Source organism: Canis lupus, chromosome 12 (assembly GCF_048164855.1).
Source record: "Canis lupus baileyi chromosome 12, mCanLup2.hap1, whole genome shotgun sequence".
Lineage (NCBI taxonomy): Eukaryota > Metazoa > Chordata > Mammalia > Carnivora > Canidae > Canis > Canis lupus.
In genome coordinates, this window is record NC_132849.1 from 46,559,483 (window position 1) to 46,576,720 (window position 17,238).

At 46.6% G+C, this 17,238-nt stretch overlaps 2 protein-coding genes across 16 annotated transcripts in view; one reads left to right on the forward strand and one right to left on the reverse strand.

The window, feature by feature from the left end:
* ITSN2 (intersectin 2) overlaps window positions 1–6,487 on the forward strand; it is a 128,951-nt gene extending 122,464 nt beyond the window's left edge. For 9 of the 10 annotated variants that reach the window (XM_072770876.1, XM_072770880.1, XM_072770872.1 and 6 more), the window contains 6 exons: window positions 2–217; window positions 712–833; window positions 1,639–1,721; window positions 4,429–4,512; window positions 4,934–5,107; window positions 5,613–6,487. In XM_072770876.1, the coding sequence (XP_072626977.1) occupies window positions 2–217; window positions 712–833; window positions 1,639–1,721; window positions 4,429–4,512; window positions 4,934–5,107; window positions 5,613–5,770 (837 nt within the window). In that variant the 3' untranslated portion in view covers window positions 5,771–6,487. Of the gene's footprint in view, window position 1; window positions 218–711; window positions 834–1,638; window positions 1,722–2,958; window positions 2,991–4,428; window positions 4,513–4,933; window positions 5,108–5,612 lie in introns of those variants that run through there. The other variant, XM_072770881.1, reaches the window with a different exon arrangement.
* Window positions 5,240–17,238, reverse strand: part of LOC140601641 (protein FAM228B-like) — a 48,928-nt gene continuing 36,929 nt past the window's right edge. For 3 of the 6 annotated variants that reach the window (XR_012004638.1, XR_012004633.1, XR_012004637.1), the window contains 3 exons: window positions 10,298–10,393; window positions 9,619–9,759; window positions 5,240–8,718 (listed from right to left, as the gene is read on the reverse strand). The gene's annotated coding sequence lies outside the window, so the exon portion shown is untranslated. Of the gene's footprint in view, window positions 8,719–9,618; window positions 9,760–10,297; window positions 10,394–11,801; window positions 11,892–17,238 lie in introns of all 6 variants that reach the window. The other 3 variants (XR_012004634.1, XR_012004636.1, XR_012004635.1) reach the window with 3 other exon arrangements.

Consider the following 17,238-nt stretch of genomic DNA (forward strand, 5'->3'; position numbering starts at 1 on the left):
GCAACTTATTTTCAACTCACTCACCAACTGCCTGGGGCCCCGGAAGCTTCTGCACAGTGGGAAATTATACAAAACCAAGAGCAACAAGGAGCTACACGGATTCCTCTTCAACGACTTTCTGCTTCTGACCTACATGGTCAAGCAGTTCGCTGTTTCCTCAGGCTCTGAGAAGCTTTTCAGCTCTAAGTCCAATGCCCAGTTCAAAATGTATAAAACGGTAAGTGTCACGTTCCTGGCTGTTGCATCAGGAGCATAACGAGGTGTTTCCTTCACCTCGAGGACCTCCTTCCCCGTCTCCAGGTGGGTCACTCCTCCATTTCCCAGGGAGGAAGCCCCAGGGTGGTTGAGCCGCATTGCTCCCCCCGCCCCCGACAGCTGGATTCCAGCTGTAGCTGCTGGCCTCCTTCCTGGCAGACGTGACGTGTGATCCCACCTCTGTCCACATTCAGCATCAGGTCTCTTGGAACTGAAGCTGAAGCAGAGTGCTAAGTGTAGGTAGAAGAGGAGAGACCACGTCCTGTGAGCTCCTGTCCCCAGTCCAGTAACCTCTGATCTGCCCAAGATGTTTTCTTCCACAAAATGGACACAGTCTCTTTTTCCCTAAGTAAAAGCCTCAAGAAGTTAGACCCTTCTCTGCTTCTTAACCAGGTTCTTCAGAACAGAAGGAGGGTTCTGGCCTGTCTCACTGCCTGTGTTTTGACCCTCTTTCAGCCCATTTTCCTGAATGAAGTCTTGGTGAAACTGCCCACGGACCCTTCCAGCGATGAGCCGGTCTTCCACATTTCTCACATTGACCGAGTCTACACCCTTCGAACAGACAACATTAACGAGAGGTCAGTCCTGACCACGTGTAACCTACCTGAAGCCTGGACATCTCCCTCTCATAAATCACCTCTGGTCCTGCTAATTCTGCATGTCCAAGCTCCCTAACCAGTCCCACCCCCCTAGTCTACTGGTCAGCCTTGGTGTAGACATGCTGGGTTGCTACGATCACCTCTCCATGTGTCCCTGCCTCCAGGCCCTCCTTAGGATCTTCCAAAATGGGAGATCCAGCATCTTGCTTCCTACTAAAATCCCCTGTGCAGCAGTCCAGGCACCTTCACCCAGTTTCTGAGGCCCCCTGTGTGCATCTCAGCCGCAGTCCCTTCCCCCACCCCACATGACCTGTGCTCCAGCCAGAATATCTGCCCTCCTCCTATGGAGCACCATGCTCCTGCTCTCTGGCCAGCCATGCGTCCTCTGTAGTGGAGCTCAGCACCTCTGTGATGGCAAACGGGGGTGGAGGGGGTGCTCCTCCTTTTCTAGTGCACTTGGTTCTTTGATTTCAGTAGAATGTCCCTCTGTCATGCTGAATTGCCACTGATGGGGCACACTGCATCTTCTATTGGGGGGGGGGGGCAGGGCAGCACAGTGCAAGTGCCTGGTGTTTTATAAGCAGTAACTGTCTAGAAAGTCTCAGCTTGATCTTCAACTAGCAAATAAGTCTTTCAGTTCAACTAATATTAGGTCTATGATTGGAAACTTGTCAAAGCCAAGGTTAGCACAGGCGTGAAGAAGGAGCATAGAGCTTTGGAGCTCCTGGTTGAGCCTGTGAGGTGTGTGGGAAAGCCGCCCCAAGGCTGTGTTCTGCTTCTCCAGGACTGCCTGGGTCCAGAAGATCAAGGCGGCATCTGAGCAGTACATCGATACGGAAAAGAAGAAACGGGAAAAAGCTTATCAAGGTAGTTGGTGGTGCCTGGGGAGTTGGGAGCAGCTGCCAGGGGACCCCAGGGAGGGGCGAGGTCCCACCCTCAGGACACAAGCTGCTGCTGCCCCTGCAGTGAGGGCACTAAACAGGGACAGCCTGAAAGACCAGACTTGCTGGGGGACCAGACAGCAGAGCCCACTTGGCTGCTGCCGCCCGTGGGAACTCCCTGAGCCCCCTAGCCACTACACGGCGGCGAGGAGCATCCAGTGCCAGCCCCAGGACCTCCCTTCTGTCTGCGGCAAAGGAGGAGGGTCCTCTGCAAAACCACGCCCACTTCTGCTTGGTCCATTTGCTTCACCCAACTTCACGTCTGTGGCCTGTGTGCCTTCAGCTCTGTGCCTTCTCTCTGACCGCAGCCTCTGCCCCAGCCCTCCTCCACATCCACCCATCCTCCCTCTCTGGACAACAGCACCTGGATCTCAAGGCTCTCCTCCCCATCACCAGCCCTTCATCCCACTTGCTGTCCCTATCCTGTGCAGATGGCTCCCTCACTTGACACCAGTGACCTAACCCAGGGCTTGACTCATCTCCCCTTCTGAGCCCCCTGCACCCAATGGCAGGAAGTCAAGGATCTTCCTCCCGTTGTACCTGGAGCTCCGCCCTTGCCTGAGCCTCTCTCTCAATTTCATGAAAGTCCTGCTGGGCTGCTTCCCTGACACCACACTCTACATACACCTCACTTCTCCCGGCCACCTGCTGGGCTTCGCACCTTGGCACCTCCTCCTGAGCAGCTCTGTGGATGGCAGTGTTGTCCTGGCCACATGGACTAGAAGCATCTCTCAGCCCTCATGCTCCACTTCTCAGAGGCTGAGTTGCACACCTTCTATCATTCTCTTCCATGTCCTGGTCCTTTCCTGGTGGCACAGCCCCATTAAGACCCTCCAGTCTCCACCCCAGCACGAGGGGCCCCATCACCCATCCCCTTCATTCCCAGAGTATTCTTATAGGGCTGAATCTCCCTGCTTAAGCATCTTCCTTGTTGCCTCCCAAATTAAGGACAAATTCTTAGCCCAGACTCAGGGTGCATCCTCAGTATTACCTGTTACGAAGCCCCTCTTCTCCTTTTCCCTCTGCCTCGCCCATACCACCACTGCCTGACAGAACAAACCGCCTCTGAACCCCTGCCCACACCCACCCCCAGGCCTTCCCTATCCAGTCCTCCCTCTCATGTTCCTGGCTGCTATAGCTGCAACTCTGTTTTTTTTATTCAGGTTTCCCTAATTTTGTTATATACTCTTGAAAGGTATGTGTAAATTGGCCTTTGCTGATTGCATCGTGTTTTAATGGTACTTAAAATGCTTGCTATTGAAAAAATCAACAACTGAATGATTTGTAAAGCATATAATAATCTCTTAATTGGTAAAAGATGTAAATCAGAGTTTTTCTATTAGTTTTGCTTAACATCAATGTCTGTACATACGGTTATGCATTTTCTATGTGTTCAATTCTCTAGACATTTATTACTTACTCTGTGCCAAGCCCTGTGCTAGTCCTAACAGGCCTCTAAAGATGAATACGGCCCCGCCCTGCATTTAAGGGGAACTGGGGCCACTTCTCATAGAGAAAGTTTAGTTGCCCTAGTTTTGAAAAATCAGTAGCTCACCAACCAGCCTTTTTGTTCATTTTTAAACCCTTGAGGGCAAAACCTGCTTCACTTCATATTTACAAGATAATCTGAGTTCACAGACTTCTTTCCCTCCATATGGAAGGTTTTGGAGCACACCCTCAAGTAGAACAAAATCTTAAGTGAAACCGCTTTATAAGCTGACATGTTTACATGTAATTGGAAAGATGGTGGGTGGCTAACAGACTTTAGTACCTGGTGGTGAATTTTTTACCTTGCCACGGATAGCCTCTGTGACACGGGCAGGTTATAGTCCTTTCTCAGCCTCTGTTCTCTGGTGTGTGGAGATGGCAGTTCTAAACAACTACCATATGGCATAAGGTACGGCTTAAATAAAACTTCTGTAGAGGTCTAGCACAGGTGCCTAACACAAAGTATCCAATAAATGTTAACTGCTTTTATTTTTTATTTATTTCTTTAAAGATTTTATTTATTTATTCATGAGAGACCGGGGGGTGGGGGGGGGGGGTGGCAGAGGGAGAAGCAGGCTCCATGCAGTGAGCCCGATGTGGGACTCAATCCTGGGTCCCCAGGATCACGCCCTGGACTGAAGGTGGCACAAAACTGCTGAGCCACCCGGGCTGCCCTTTAAATGCTGAATGGGTATAATGTATTATTTTATTAGTATTACCATTTGCCAGGCAACCGAGGGTTAATACAAGGCTGCATAAACAACACAAGCTCTGCAGCGGCCTCTCCTGGCAGAGGAGACTGTTAGGACTCAGAATTTTTGAACCCGCAGGCTGCAGGACACTCAAGAGCTGGGGATAATGGATGTGTGGAGAGGGCGGGGGGTGGGGGGGTGAGTTGGGCGTGCATCTTCAAGGCCAGGTAAGGATGCAGACAGGCAGAAACAGTGGACAAGATATCACAGCAGGTGACAGCCTGGGCCAAGACACAGACCAGCCAGATGCTGGGCTGCCAGGCCCGGTGCCACTGCAGGGGACACTGGGGCGTGTTAGGGTTGGTTAGACTGTACCTACAGTGCAGCATCATCAGCGCACCACCTGCATGCTCAGAGAAGAAACTAACAAGACTTGTCCTTCCTCTTTTGTAGCTCGCTCTCAAAAGACCTCAGGCATTGGGCGTCTGATGGTGCAGGTCATCGAAGCTACAGAATTAAAAGCCTGTAAACCAAATGGTAAATGCTTCTCTCATTCAACAGATGTGGTAACTACCCTGTTCTTTGCTGAGGACTCTTCTGGACGTTGAATAATGGGATGCCTTTTTAAAAATCAGTGTTTCAAGTGATGGTTGTTGGACCACTGTGTTTTCCCAATAAGTACTAGTGCCTCCCTCCTCAGTGCTTCTGAGAAGTTGCACTGACACTTGCCCAAGCTCATGGGGAAACAGTTTGGGTGTCAGAGCCCACACAGTTGCTCCCAGGCTTATGAGGCTGTCAGCACTGGGGACACGGAGACCACGAGGCTCCGACAGTGGCTCCTGCTGTCATGGTTTACAGAGAAGCATCCGTTTGGATCCTGCCTCTGCTCAAGGAAGGTCCTGTTGTCATTTATTTTACTTACACATGCCACATGCATCTTTGGTTTGTTTTTGTTCAGGAAAGAGCAATCCATACTGTGAAATCAGCATGGGCTCCCAGAGCTATACCACCAGAACCCTCCCGGACACACTCAATCCCAAATGGAATTTTAACTGCCAGTTCTTTATTAAGGATCTCTACCAAGATGTGCTGTGTCTCACCATGTTTGACAGAGATCAGTTTTCACCAGATGGTAAAGTATAAATTGACCAGGGAATCCAGAGCTTCCCCAATACTCTAAAATTTGGGGTCTAGATCCAGGGTACTTGGCTTTATTTTTACCCCATGACACCTAAGGAAAATGACACAACCCCATGGGCACCCACTGCTCATGTGGGAAGCAGAGCTGGGGGAGGTCCTCTCACGGGTAAAGGTTGGCCTCCAGTGTGTTTCCAGTATGGACCCCAGTCACAACCTACACTCCTAATAGCAGCCCTGCTCCCAGCACCTACTGAGAGGGTGACACATTTTCTGACTGAAGGGCCTTGGATCCCAAAGAGGCAGTTTCAGAAGCAGTTTCCCTCCCAAAGTCCTCTCGTTCTGCATGCATCTATTCACAGTATCGAATAGCCACTAAGCAAAAGAAGTTAATTGTTCTGAATTTGAAAGTTTTAAGAATGTTTTTAGACACTCCTCCTGGGGTAGTTTAACAATTTTTATAAAGAAGAAACTTTGACTCTCACATGTCTATTCACCAGATTTCCTGGGTCGTACTGAAGTTCCAGTGGCAAAAATTCGCACAGAACAGGAAAGCAAAGGCCCCACAACCCGCCGACTGCTGCTGCATGAGGTCCCCACTGGGGAGGTCTGGGTCCGCTTTGACCTGCAGCTTTTTGAGCAAAAAACTCTCCTGTAGGGGCCTCAGGGATCTGCCCAAAAGGCTGGGGCTAGAGCCAGACGGACGGTGCTGCTCTTGGGCCGAAGGAGCACCACACAGCTTCATCCATCACAGGCCACACGCGCCGGGGCTATTTTATTGCACACTAAATTGCTAGCAATCTATGCAAACATGATCTTTCCTATAAATAAACCAAACCCATAGCACAGTGCCTTGTATTAGTGTTAACATCTTTGGCTGTGTTTAGATGCCGGGGTTTCCATTTTCAGGGCTATAAAAAGTATTAAGTGGAAATGAGGCATCAGAACACCAGACACTACCACTTGGTCGAATGTGCCCCGTCAGGTGGTAGCCATTCCACCTGTGCTGGGTCACAGGCGCTCAGGAGGTGGAGGATGGGGGAGAAACACTGCAGCCTGGGCGTGCGCACAGCCTGATAGTGAAGTAGGTCTGCTCGTGCACTGAATGAAGACACAGACTTGATCATTCTATTCCCGGTTAGACTTTGTCATCTCTGCTGAGACAATAGAGTTTGAAATATAAAGGGGAAAGCTTGATTTACTTTAAATACTGTGAACTCTAATGATATGGAAATATTTTTCAACTTTAATTTTCTGAAGTATAAATTATTTATGTAAATTCCTTGTTTTTGCATATTTCATAGGACATGCATCTTTAAGCTTTATCATTGCCAATATGTACAGAAAGAGAATAAAAATATGTTTATGAATGTAACTTCTTTGCAAATTTGATTTACTTTCCACCTAAAAGGCTCAAAAAGGTAAGTTCAGGGGTTCCTTGTGATGAAACCAATTCCGTTCTGCTGACAGTAGTAAAATCCAAGGACTGGGTGGGGAGGGGGAGCGCCTAGGAGCCCGGAGCCTCTCTGACTTGCTCTGGACTCTGGGGCTTGGGTTCTTTGACCACTAGACTCCTGCGCTCTGTGGGTCCTTCTGCTCACAAGGGTGAGCAGGAAACTCAGAGGTAACTTACGCATCTTCAGCCTCAGCTCCAGCAACACCTCTCCCTCCTATCACCTCTCCTCTCAGAGCTGCTTGCTGGGGCTCTGGATTTGGAGTATGAAATTTGTTTTGAATATTGATAAAAATAAGGTCTTACCCACTAAGTCCCTGGGTTAATGCGTACAGCGGGACAAGGATCTGTCTTTTGGAAAGAACCATGCAGGCTGCAGGAGCCCTGATGCCCAGGGAGTGTGAGGAAAGATTCCGATGTCCCTCACCCCAGCTGCCGTTTCTGTCTCAACATAATCATTGGGCAAAAAAAAAGCTAGAAAACATAACCCAGAATATTCAAGTAAAAAAGAAAAATCCATCATTCCAGGTATTAATCCTGGGCACTGACTTATTAAAATTTAGATGTAAAAGAAATATGGCCCCATTGTCAACAGAAGAGACGCTCACTCAACATCTGAAACCAAAACAACTGGACATATTAAGGTAAAAGTTTGGCCAGTCAGGCACAGCCTCACTGATCTCATACAGGGTCTCCCATAGGGTCTTGGGAAGCAAGTTATGTGTTGGTCTCGGAGGCAGGTATGGGTCGATGTCCATGTCTGCCTCTGACTGGCTGACCTCCAAAGCCTGAGGCCGTTACTGATGGGTCAGGCTGGCTTAAAACCAGCTCTGGGATTACTTGTGACTCGAGCTACAGAATAATCCTTTTCCCAAGACTTGAATTTTCACTGAGCTGAACTGTGGCTAGAGCCATTTCTCCGTGTCTACATATGTCAGGGTTCCGTTCAGATTCAGAATAGAGGAGCCTGCAGGATGTAAGTCAGACAACTTCTAGGAAACTTTAGAGCACATTCAATGTCCGTACTCCTAGCAACTCCAGTCACCCACTTTGACCTGGGAATGAAGCTACTGTCCCTTAAGAAACCAAGTTCTCTCCTGAGACGTGAGCCCAATTTTCTGAAGGGTAAGGGAAGGGGGTGTGTCCTTAGCCTACCTGCATCCCCCAGGGAAGGACTGAGGAGACCTGAGGGGTGCCCAGCAAGCGCCAACCCCTCCCTCAGTGCTCTTCAGGATCAGGACACTGTGGCAGACCAGCAAGATAACCACCCTCTGAAAGGGACCCAAATCCTGAGCAGTGTGACTGACATTACAGGGGCGAGGAGGGAGTGTGCTCTGGTGAGCAGCCCAGTGCTTTGGCACCAGAGGGCCTGAACCTGGAATCTAGACTATGCAGCTGACCTTGAACAAGCTGCTGAACCCCCTCTATGCTTCGTGTAATGAGATAATATTACCATCTTGCTGTGAAAACTTTTACATGGAATAAAACACCTCACACAGTTCCCAGTTCACAAGTGCTCACTAAATGGTAACTATTATTATTTGGTTGTTTCTCACATGTCTGGAGAGAGGAAACCTGTTGGCAGCATTTTAGCCATTGCAGACACTACAAACTAAAGCCCAGCGAAGACTTATTGCCAGTGGCCTCCTCACAGCTAGCACGATTCCTGGCAGCCTCGCCTGAGCCCCAGCAGCCTCCCCAGGACCTCTGCTGTCATCACTCTTATTTCCACAGTCTGTGCCCCCTGCCTCTGCTGGCCTTCCCCAGCCACCCAGGATTGCGGTCTACACTGTCTGGTTCCTCAAACCTATGAACAGAGGGAAAGGCTAAGTGTAGGGTAGGGAAGAGGAACTTACGGGGGCAGGGAGGAAGGCCTTGGAGGATCCTACCCAACACTCAACCCTGAGCTGAGACCTTCCAAGCAGCCTTCCCCTCCCTGCTCCCCTGCTCCTCTGATGTCTTCAACTCCCAGCCAAGGCTTTCCATATCTTTGGACTCCACATGGTACTAACCTTTTACTGGTGGAACAGAGATGACCAGCTATCCACAAAACACTTGCTTTCCCTGCCATTGTGCTGAGAGCAGTGAGGGGCCCTCTTACCTTCTCGGGTTGACAGGAATGATTTCCCCAGGGCAGCCTTGGAATCTGGGCACTGAAGATGACAAAGTTTCCATCAGAGTCCTGAAAGGCTGCATCAAAGAGGAACAGCCTGCCAATCTACCCCATTCTGGTACCTGAGCGAGAAACTTCTCTTGTGTGTAAACCACAGTCCATTTTCTGACTCTCTTGGTAACAGTGGTTAGGTTACCTGCCAGAAGAGCTGAGCTGACTGCGGTCCCATTCAGAACTGACTGAGGGGCTTGGCTCTCAGAATTATTCACAGAGACAACTGCTGAGGAAAGTGGTATGGAAACTTACCATATATAGAGAATCTGTTTCTCTCTGAGAGACTGGGGAAAACAGTGGGATTGGGTAGGACTTAGGTCATAAACTATCTCACAAGATTTTCATGCTATGCAGAAGAACTAGTCCCTCGTCCTCTATGTGCTGGAGGCAAGAGGGGGGCAGCTGGTGAACGCAAAGATCCATTGCACCCCAGACAGTCATGAACCCTTACAGTTCCCAAGTACCTAAAGGCTTCTCTGGAAGTGTCCTCACCCTGGGGCATTAGGATATAGGATGTGGGAGATAAGAGGGTGGAAGGGAAGAGAGAGCAGGAGCTATTCATGTGCCAATCAGATTGTGAGCTTTTAATAAGAAACCTGTGTGTGGATAGGACCCTGGGCGGCTCAGCTGTTGAGCACCTGCCTTCAGCCCAGGGCGTGATCCCAGGGTCCCGGGATCGAGTCCTACATGGGGCTCTCTGCATGGAGCCTGCTTCTCCCTCTGCTTGTGTCTCTGCCTCTGTCTCTCTCTCTGTCTCTCATGAATAAACAAAATCTTTGAAAAAAAAAAAGAAAGAAAAAGAAAAGCAACCTGTGTGTGGAAAAAGCTTACATATGAAATAACTTTCATGGGGCTGCCTGGGTGGCTCAGTCAGTTAGATACCTACCTTTGGCTCAGATCATGATCCCGGGGTCCTGGCATGGAGCCCTGCATTGGGTTCCCTGCTCAGCAGGGCGCCTGCTTCTCTTCTCTCTGCCCCTCCCCCTGCTCATGCTCACTTTCTGTATCTCTCTCAAAGAAGTAAAATCTTTAAAAAAACAAAAACCTTCATGTATTGAAACCGTCATTTGGCCTAATTTTTCATATAAATTTCATTTCAGAACATCCCCACCTATTATGACTACTAAGGAAAACAAATCTTTTGGTTTGGTTTGGATGTATGAATGCTAGAAAAATGGCAGAAGAGAAAAGAAATCTTAGAGGGCAGAACACTGTGGCCAGGGTTTCTCTCATCTTAAAAGGGCATAGTCTGTCCCCCCCAGCATTCACCAAAATGCTCCTTTTCTGAGTTTCTAGAGCCTCAGGTTCCCTGCCTCGGGCTGCCCATATGCAGCAGCACAGAGTTGAGAAGCAAACCCATCATTGTGCATAAAATAAAGCCTCTTCTGCATCCTCTTTTTCACTCCCTTCTTTGGCTCCTGCCTTCTCTGCCCTGCAGAACCCATGGGAGGAGGGATTTGTCAATGATTCAGATTTCAATATCAGGGTCTGCTATCCTGTGCATGTTGCAAACTCTTGCCACCCACCTGATCTTCCCCCTTGCCCCCAAGATCTCTTCTGCTCACCACACAATTCTTCTCATCCCTTTTATTCGTAGGTCGGTAGTCTTGTTCTCTTTATCAGGCAGATATTTATTTTCTGTATAGGTAAGTTTTTCAGGACTGCAAAGAAAAACATAAAAAAAATAACTCCAGGGATGCCTGGGTGGCTGAGTGGTTGGCGCCTACCTTCGGCTCAGGTCGTAATCCTGGGATCCAGGATCAAGTCCCACATCTGGCTCCCTGCGAGGAGCCTGCTTCTCCCTCTGCCTGTGTCTCTGCCCCTCTCTCTCTCTCTCTCTCTCTCTCTCTCCCCCTCTCTCTCTCTGTTTCTCATGAATAATTTTTTTAAAAAGTAACTCCATAAAAACAATTGTATTGTTCAATAATTGTCTGAACAGAACATTAATTTTACAAACTCAGTACTCACTTCATGAAAAGGCAGGCCTGAGTAGACATCACTTGGTGGCTGTCCATCAGGCAGCCTGCCCCACCCACACCTGTTGGCACAACCACTAGATGGACCATGAGTCATGTGACCCTTCTCTGCCCATGGCTGAGGTACCTGGTCCAGAGCCTTGGTCCCTACAGTTGTAAGTGGGACCAGGTAACTTCCAGGCAGTCTTGGAGTGCTCACACTAGAAACTCAGGCAGGCCTGGGGCACCCATCTTCCAGTACATGCATAAGAACACAGAGAAAGCCAGTGTGCGGAGAAAGGAAGCAACTTCACAAGGCAGCTCTGATGAAAGGCACAAAGTCCCAAAGAGGAGAGGACATGGCTCTTAGTCCCTTAAGCAGCCTGGCTGTCCTTCTGACTGCCATGGTCCCAACAAATTCATATGTTGAAACCTAACCCCCAGTGTGATGGCATTAGGATGTGGGGCCTTTGGGAGATGAGTAGGTCACAAGGACATGGCCTTCATGAATGAGATGAGTGCCCCTATGAAAGAGGCCCTAGAAAGCTCCCTCGCCCCCCCTACCATATGAGAACACAGCAAGAAGGTGCCACCTAAGGACTAGACACTGAATCTGCCAGCACCTTCTCCTGCACTTTCAGCCTCCAGACCTATGAGAAAGTTCTTTTATTTATAAGGCCCCCAGTCTCTGGAGTTCTGTAATAGCAGTCAAATGGGCTGAGACAGTGACCATGGCTCCCATAATAGACCACTGCTTTCTAACCTACCAAGTCTACAAAATTGCCACCCGCTCCCCACTGCCTTTTTTTTTTTCTTTTTTTCTTTTTTTTTAATGTAAGAGGGATTCTGCTTTTGGGGCATCTGGGTGGCTCAGTTGGTTAAACACCTGCCTTCGGATCCCTGGGTGGCTCAGCAGTTTAGCGCCTGCCTTCGGCCCAGGGCGCAGTCCCGGAGTCCTGGGATCGAGTGCTGCATCAGGCTCCCTGCATGGAGCCTGCTTCTCCCTCTGCCTGTGTCTCTGCCTCTCTCTCTCTCTCTCTCTCTCTCTCTCTCTCACTCTCTCATGAATTAATAAATAAAATCTTTTTACAAAATAAAAATAAATAATAAATACCTGCCTTTGGCTCAGTTCCTGGGACTGAGTCCTGCATCCAGCAGGGAGCCTGCTTTGCCCTCTCCCACTTCCACTATACATGCACACTCTCTGTCAAATAAATAAAAAATCTTTAAAAACAAAAAAAAGGATTCTGTTTTTCTGTAATTAATTGTAATTAAACTCCAATATAGCCACCTTGTCTTTAAGTCCTTACTTTACTGAGCAGCCATGTGGAGGCACCTCTAGGTGTATCCTCCCTGAGGGTCTCCCCAGGGCTGTCCCATCCCTGCCCTGGGAAGCCCAGGCCTATCACAGCATATAAGCCTCTCCTTCATTCCTCCATTCACTCCTCCATTCCTCCCTTCCTTCCTTCAACAAGCATTTTCTCATCCTCCACTGCATTCCAGCTAAGTGCTGGGAACACCAAGATAAAGACAACACAGTCCCTGCCCTCAGGGGCTTGCTGGGGTAGGAAAAGGCAAATGGAGAGTGTGGCAGTATATCCCCAGGTGATAATTTCCTCTTTTGCCAGGGTTGGGATGGCCAGCAATGCAAAGAAGAGGCAGAGGCATGAACCAGTGTGGCAGTTCAGGCACTTATAACTGTGCTGATCTGACCCTGATTTTTTGTAGTTTCTTTTCTTTAAGAGAAAGGAATTTTTTTTAGATGAAGATAGAAAGGATGGCAGTACCCAGACAGCACCTAATGTGCTATGTTAAAGTCTGGACTTCATTGTAAGGGTTATGGGAAACTTCTGAAGGGTTTTCAGTTAGAGAGGGTTGATCATTTCAGAGAGACTCCTCCAGCTGCAAGGTGAAGAATTCCCCAGAGGATACCAGACTAAAGGGGAGGAGACCATTGAAAGAGCTGAGGAGCAAGAACGGGGGGATGAGGAAATATAGCCTTTGCCTTCCTGGAGGATAATAATCATAATCATAATCATTGATGTTTCAATTAAAATATTAAAATTTATAAAGAAGCCAAGATAGCAGAAATAAAACATAAAACTTCCAAGTCAGAATTGGAAACAGAAAGTAGCATTGTTCATGCCAGCAAAATCCAGGATGAGAGACAAAAAGGAAATATCAAGAGAGCACAACAGGACTTCTACTTTTTGTTTAGGACTTACAAGTTTGCACAGGCCAACACTCCTGCTGCAACAACTAGAAAAACAGAATATTGACTACCACCACCCTTAAAAAAAATTCATAATCTTAAAGTCATTGGACAATTTCAGAGAGGAAAGAGCTTTCTCAGAATGAGCTGGCAATCTCTGACTATCTTCTCTGCTGGGGGAACTTGCCAACCTTGGGTAGCAGGGTATAGACTGACTCCTCCATGGTCCCAGCATATCCTTGGTGGATTTTTTTCTCCCAGGTATGGTTGCTATCTTAGCAGTTGGGTAGTTAACCTTGCTATCTTAGCAGTTGGGTAGTTAACCTTGCTATCTTAGCAGTTGAGTAGTTAACCTTGCTCTCAACACCTCCCTCTCAGTAGTAAGCAAGTCAAACAGTGCGTTGGGATAAGGTCCCTGGTAGGGGATGGAGACCTTCCAGACCCTGAATTCAGACAGCCTTCCCCAAACCTATCTGAAAAGGAATGAAATAAAATGCTAGAACTATAAAAATAACTCCTGAAAATAGCTTACTGATGAGCTTAACAAAAGATTATTAGATACAACTGAAGAGATAATTAGTAAAATATCTAATATCAAGTATAAAGTAACAAAAAAAGATAAAAAATACACACAAAAAGGTGTATCCAAAAAGACAAGATACAGTGAGAAAATCTAAAATATATTTAACTGGAGTACCATAGAGAGTATGGAGAGAATATGGCAAAGGTAATAAACAAAAATAAAATGAGAATGTCCCAGAACTAATTAAAGATATCGATTTACAGGTACAAGAAAACCTACGAATCCCAAGTTGGATAAATAAAAGAAAATTCACATCTAGAAACATCATATGAAACTACAGAAAATTAGACAAGAAAAAATTTAAAGCATCTAGAGAAAGATAGTTTTCTTCAAAGGATCAACAGTGAGACTAGCAGCTGAGTTTTCAACTGAAAGAGTAAAAGACAGTAGGATAGGAGGAAGGAGAACGTGGTGGCAGAGGAAGACCCTAGGCTCACTTTGTCCCACAAATACAACTAGATAACTATCAAATCATCCTAAGTACCCCAAAGTCAACCTTAAGACTGGCAGAACAACCTCCACAAATAAACGTAGAAAAGAGGCCGCATCAAAGAAAGTAGGAAGAGACTCGGTTGGGAAAGAAACAGATTGTGGCCAGTGGGAAGGGAGATGTGGTAGTGGAGAAGGATGAGAGGCAGACTAACAGAGGCCCACAGGGGGAAAACGAATCCCCACAGTAACTGGCTTGGAAAGCAGAAGTGGCCAAATTTCATGATTTAAAGCCTGGAGTTCTAAAAGTCAGCATACTTGGAAAAAAATAAATAAATAAAAGTCAGCATAATTGGCTCTGGGAGAGCTTAGAAGACATTGGGGGTGCTCTTAGAGAGAAGGCATGGCAACCAGCCTGCAGATATAGGGCATGGAAACAGTGATCTGAAGAGCACCTGGGACACACAGTGGGGAAATTAGTTGTTTATCTCAGAATGTGTCCTAAAGGGGCAGCATTCACAGGCCCCTCCAGGAACAAAGGAACTGGCAAGCACCATTTCCCTCCCCTATCCCTCAGCATGAGCACAGGGCCTCCTGTGAGAACCGTGACACTTGCTACCTAACTTGCTTACACCAACCCCTGCCCCACCCTGTGCTCCAGTGGAACTGCCCTTTCTGAAGTCATGCTTCCCTTAGTCCCAGTGCATCAGGCTTCCTCCTCCACAAGATGGGTCCAAATTTCTGCCCATACCACATTTCCTGACCCAGGAGTTTTTGCAGAGCCTCAGTTCCAAGGGTGGTGGTGACAGGTATCATTTAACAAGCAGACCAGAGCACACCTATAACACACCACATTCAGGCCAGGGACCAAACACTCCCCACAACAGGCAGAGAGCCTCTGGAGATGACTGGCCTGAAGGATAAAGTAGTCATGACAAAAGAGTAGAGCACACAGAGAACACACTGGAGACACTCTTGGAAGTGTCAGGCCCTGGCGAACAGGAAATACTGCACAACAAGGCATTATAGACCTCTTCTTCATAAGACCATTACCCTCAAGAACAGAAGGTGTAGCTGATTTTTATAACACACAGAAACAAGCATAGAATCTTCTCAAAATGAGAAGACAGAGAAATTTGTCCCAAATGAAAGAATAGGACAAGGCCATAGCCAGAGATCTAAGCAAAAGAGATAAATAATACGGCTAATAGAGAATTTAAAGGAATATTCAAAAGAATACACAATGAACTTGAGAAAACAATGGAGATATCTATGAGATAATTAACACTGAGATAAGGAATAACATAGAGATAACGTGCTCAATAAACAAAATGAAACACACACTTGATGTAATGAACAACAGGCTGGAACAAACAGAGGAATGAATTAATGAACTAGAATACAGAGTGATGGAAAGTAATTAAGCTGAACAAAACAGAGAAAAAAGAATTATGCAAAACAAGAACAGACTTAGAGAATTCAGTGACTATCAAACATAACAATTGTATTATAGGAGTCCTACTAGAAGAAAAGAGAAAGGAGGGCATAAAATTCATTTGAATAAATAATAGATGAAAACTTCCCTAATCTAGGGCAGGAAACAGATATCTGGATCCAGAAGGCACAGAGAACCCCCAACAAAATCAAAAAAGCAGATCATATTGTCATCAAAATGGCAAAATATAGTAATAAAGAAAAATATTAAAGCAGCAATACCAAAGAAGAAAGTTACATACAAAGGAAACCACATCACTGGATTTTTCAGCAGAAAGCTTCCAAATCAGAAAGAGTGGCATGATATATTCAAAGTCAATGGGAAAAACCTGCAACCAAGAATACTCTATCCAACAAGACTAGGAGGAGAGAGTTTCCCAGACAGGAGTGCCTGGGTGGCTCAGTTGGTTAAGAGTCTGAGTCTTGGGATCCCTGGGTGGCGCAGTGGTTTGGCGCCTGCCTTTGGCCCAGGGCGCGATCCTGGAGACCCGGGATTGAATCCCACATCGGGCTCCCGGTGCATGGAGCCTGCTTCTCCCTCTGCCTGTGTCTCTGCCTCTCTCTCTCTCTCTCTCTCTGTGACTATCATTAAAAAAAAAAAAAAAAAGAGTCTGACTCTTGATCTCAGTTCAAGTCTTGATCTCAGGATCATGAGTTCAAGTCCTGGGTTGGACTCCAAGCTGGGCATGGACCCTACTTAAAAATAATGAATAAGCATAAGTTTCCCAGACAAACAAAAACCAAAGGAGTTCATGGCCACTAAGCCAGCCCACCAAGAAGTATTAAAGGAGACTGAATGGAAAAACAACAGGGATGCCTGGGTGACTCAGTGGTCGAGCATTTGCCTTTGGCTCAGGGCATGATCCCAGAGTCCTGGGATCAAGTGCCACATCAGGCTCCCTGCATGGAGCCTACTTATTCCTCTGCCTAAATCTCTGTCTCTGAGTCTCTCATGAATAAATAAATAAAATCTTAAAAAAAAAAGAAAAGAAAAACAACAAATGACAGTATGAAGGCAGGAAATACAAAAGCAGTAAAAATGAGTATTTCTGTAAAAAATCAGTCAAGGAACTCACAAAATGAAAGAGTGTAAAATATGACGCCCTATACTTAAAACATGGGGAGGAGACAAACTATTCTAAAAATAAATAAGGAAAAAAACTTCTAAATTCATTCTATGAGGCCAGCATTACACTGATACCAAAATCTGATAAAAATATCACCAAAAAAAAAACTATAGTCCAATATCTCTGATGAACATAAATGCAAAAATCCTCAACAAAATATTAGCAAACCAAATCCAATGATACATTAAAAAAACTATTCACCACAACCAAGAGGGATTTATTCCTGACATACAGATGACCAAGACACATGAAAGATGTTCATCATCAGAATGCAAATCAAAACTACAATGAGCTATCACCTTGGATCTGTCATAGTGGCTAAAATCAACAACAGAAGAAACAACAGGCATTGGCAGGGATGTGAGGGAAAAGGAATCCTCCTACCTTGTTAGTGGGAATGCAAATTGGTACACCACTGTGAAAAACAGCATGGAGGTTCCTCAAATAGAACTACCCTACGATCTGGCAACTGCACTCCTGGGTATTTACCCAAAGATTACAAAAACACTAATTCAATGGGACACGTGTACCCCTACATTTACAGATTTATCGCAGCATTAATTACAACAGCCAAGATATGGAAGCAACTCAAGTGTCCATTGAGAAATGAATGGATAGAGAAGATGTGGTGTGTGTGTGTGTGTGTGTGTGTGTGTGTACATGTGTAATGGAATTATTATTCAGCCATAAAAAAAGAATGAAGTCT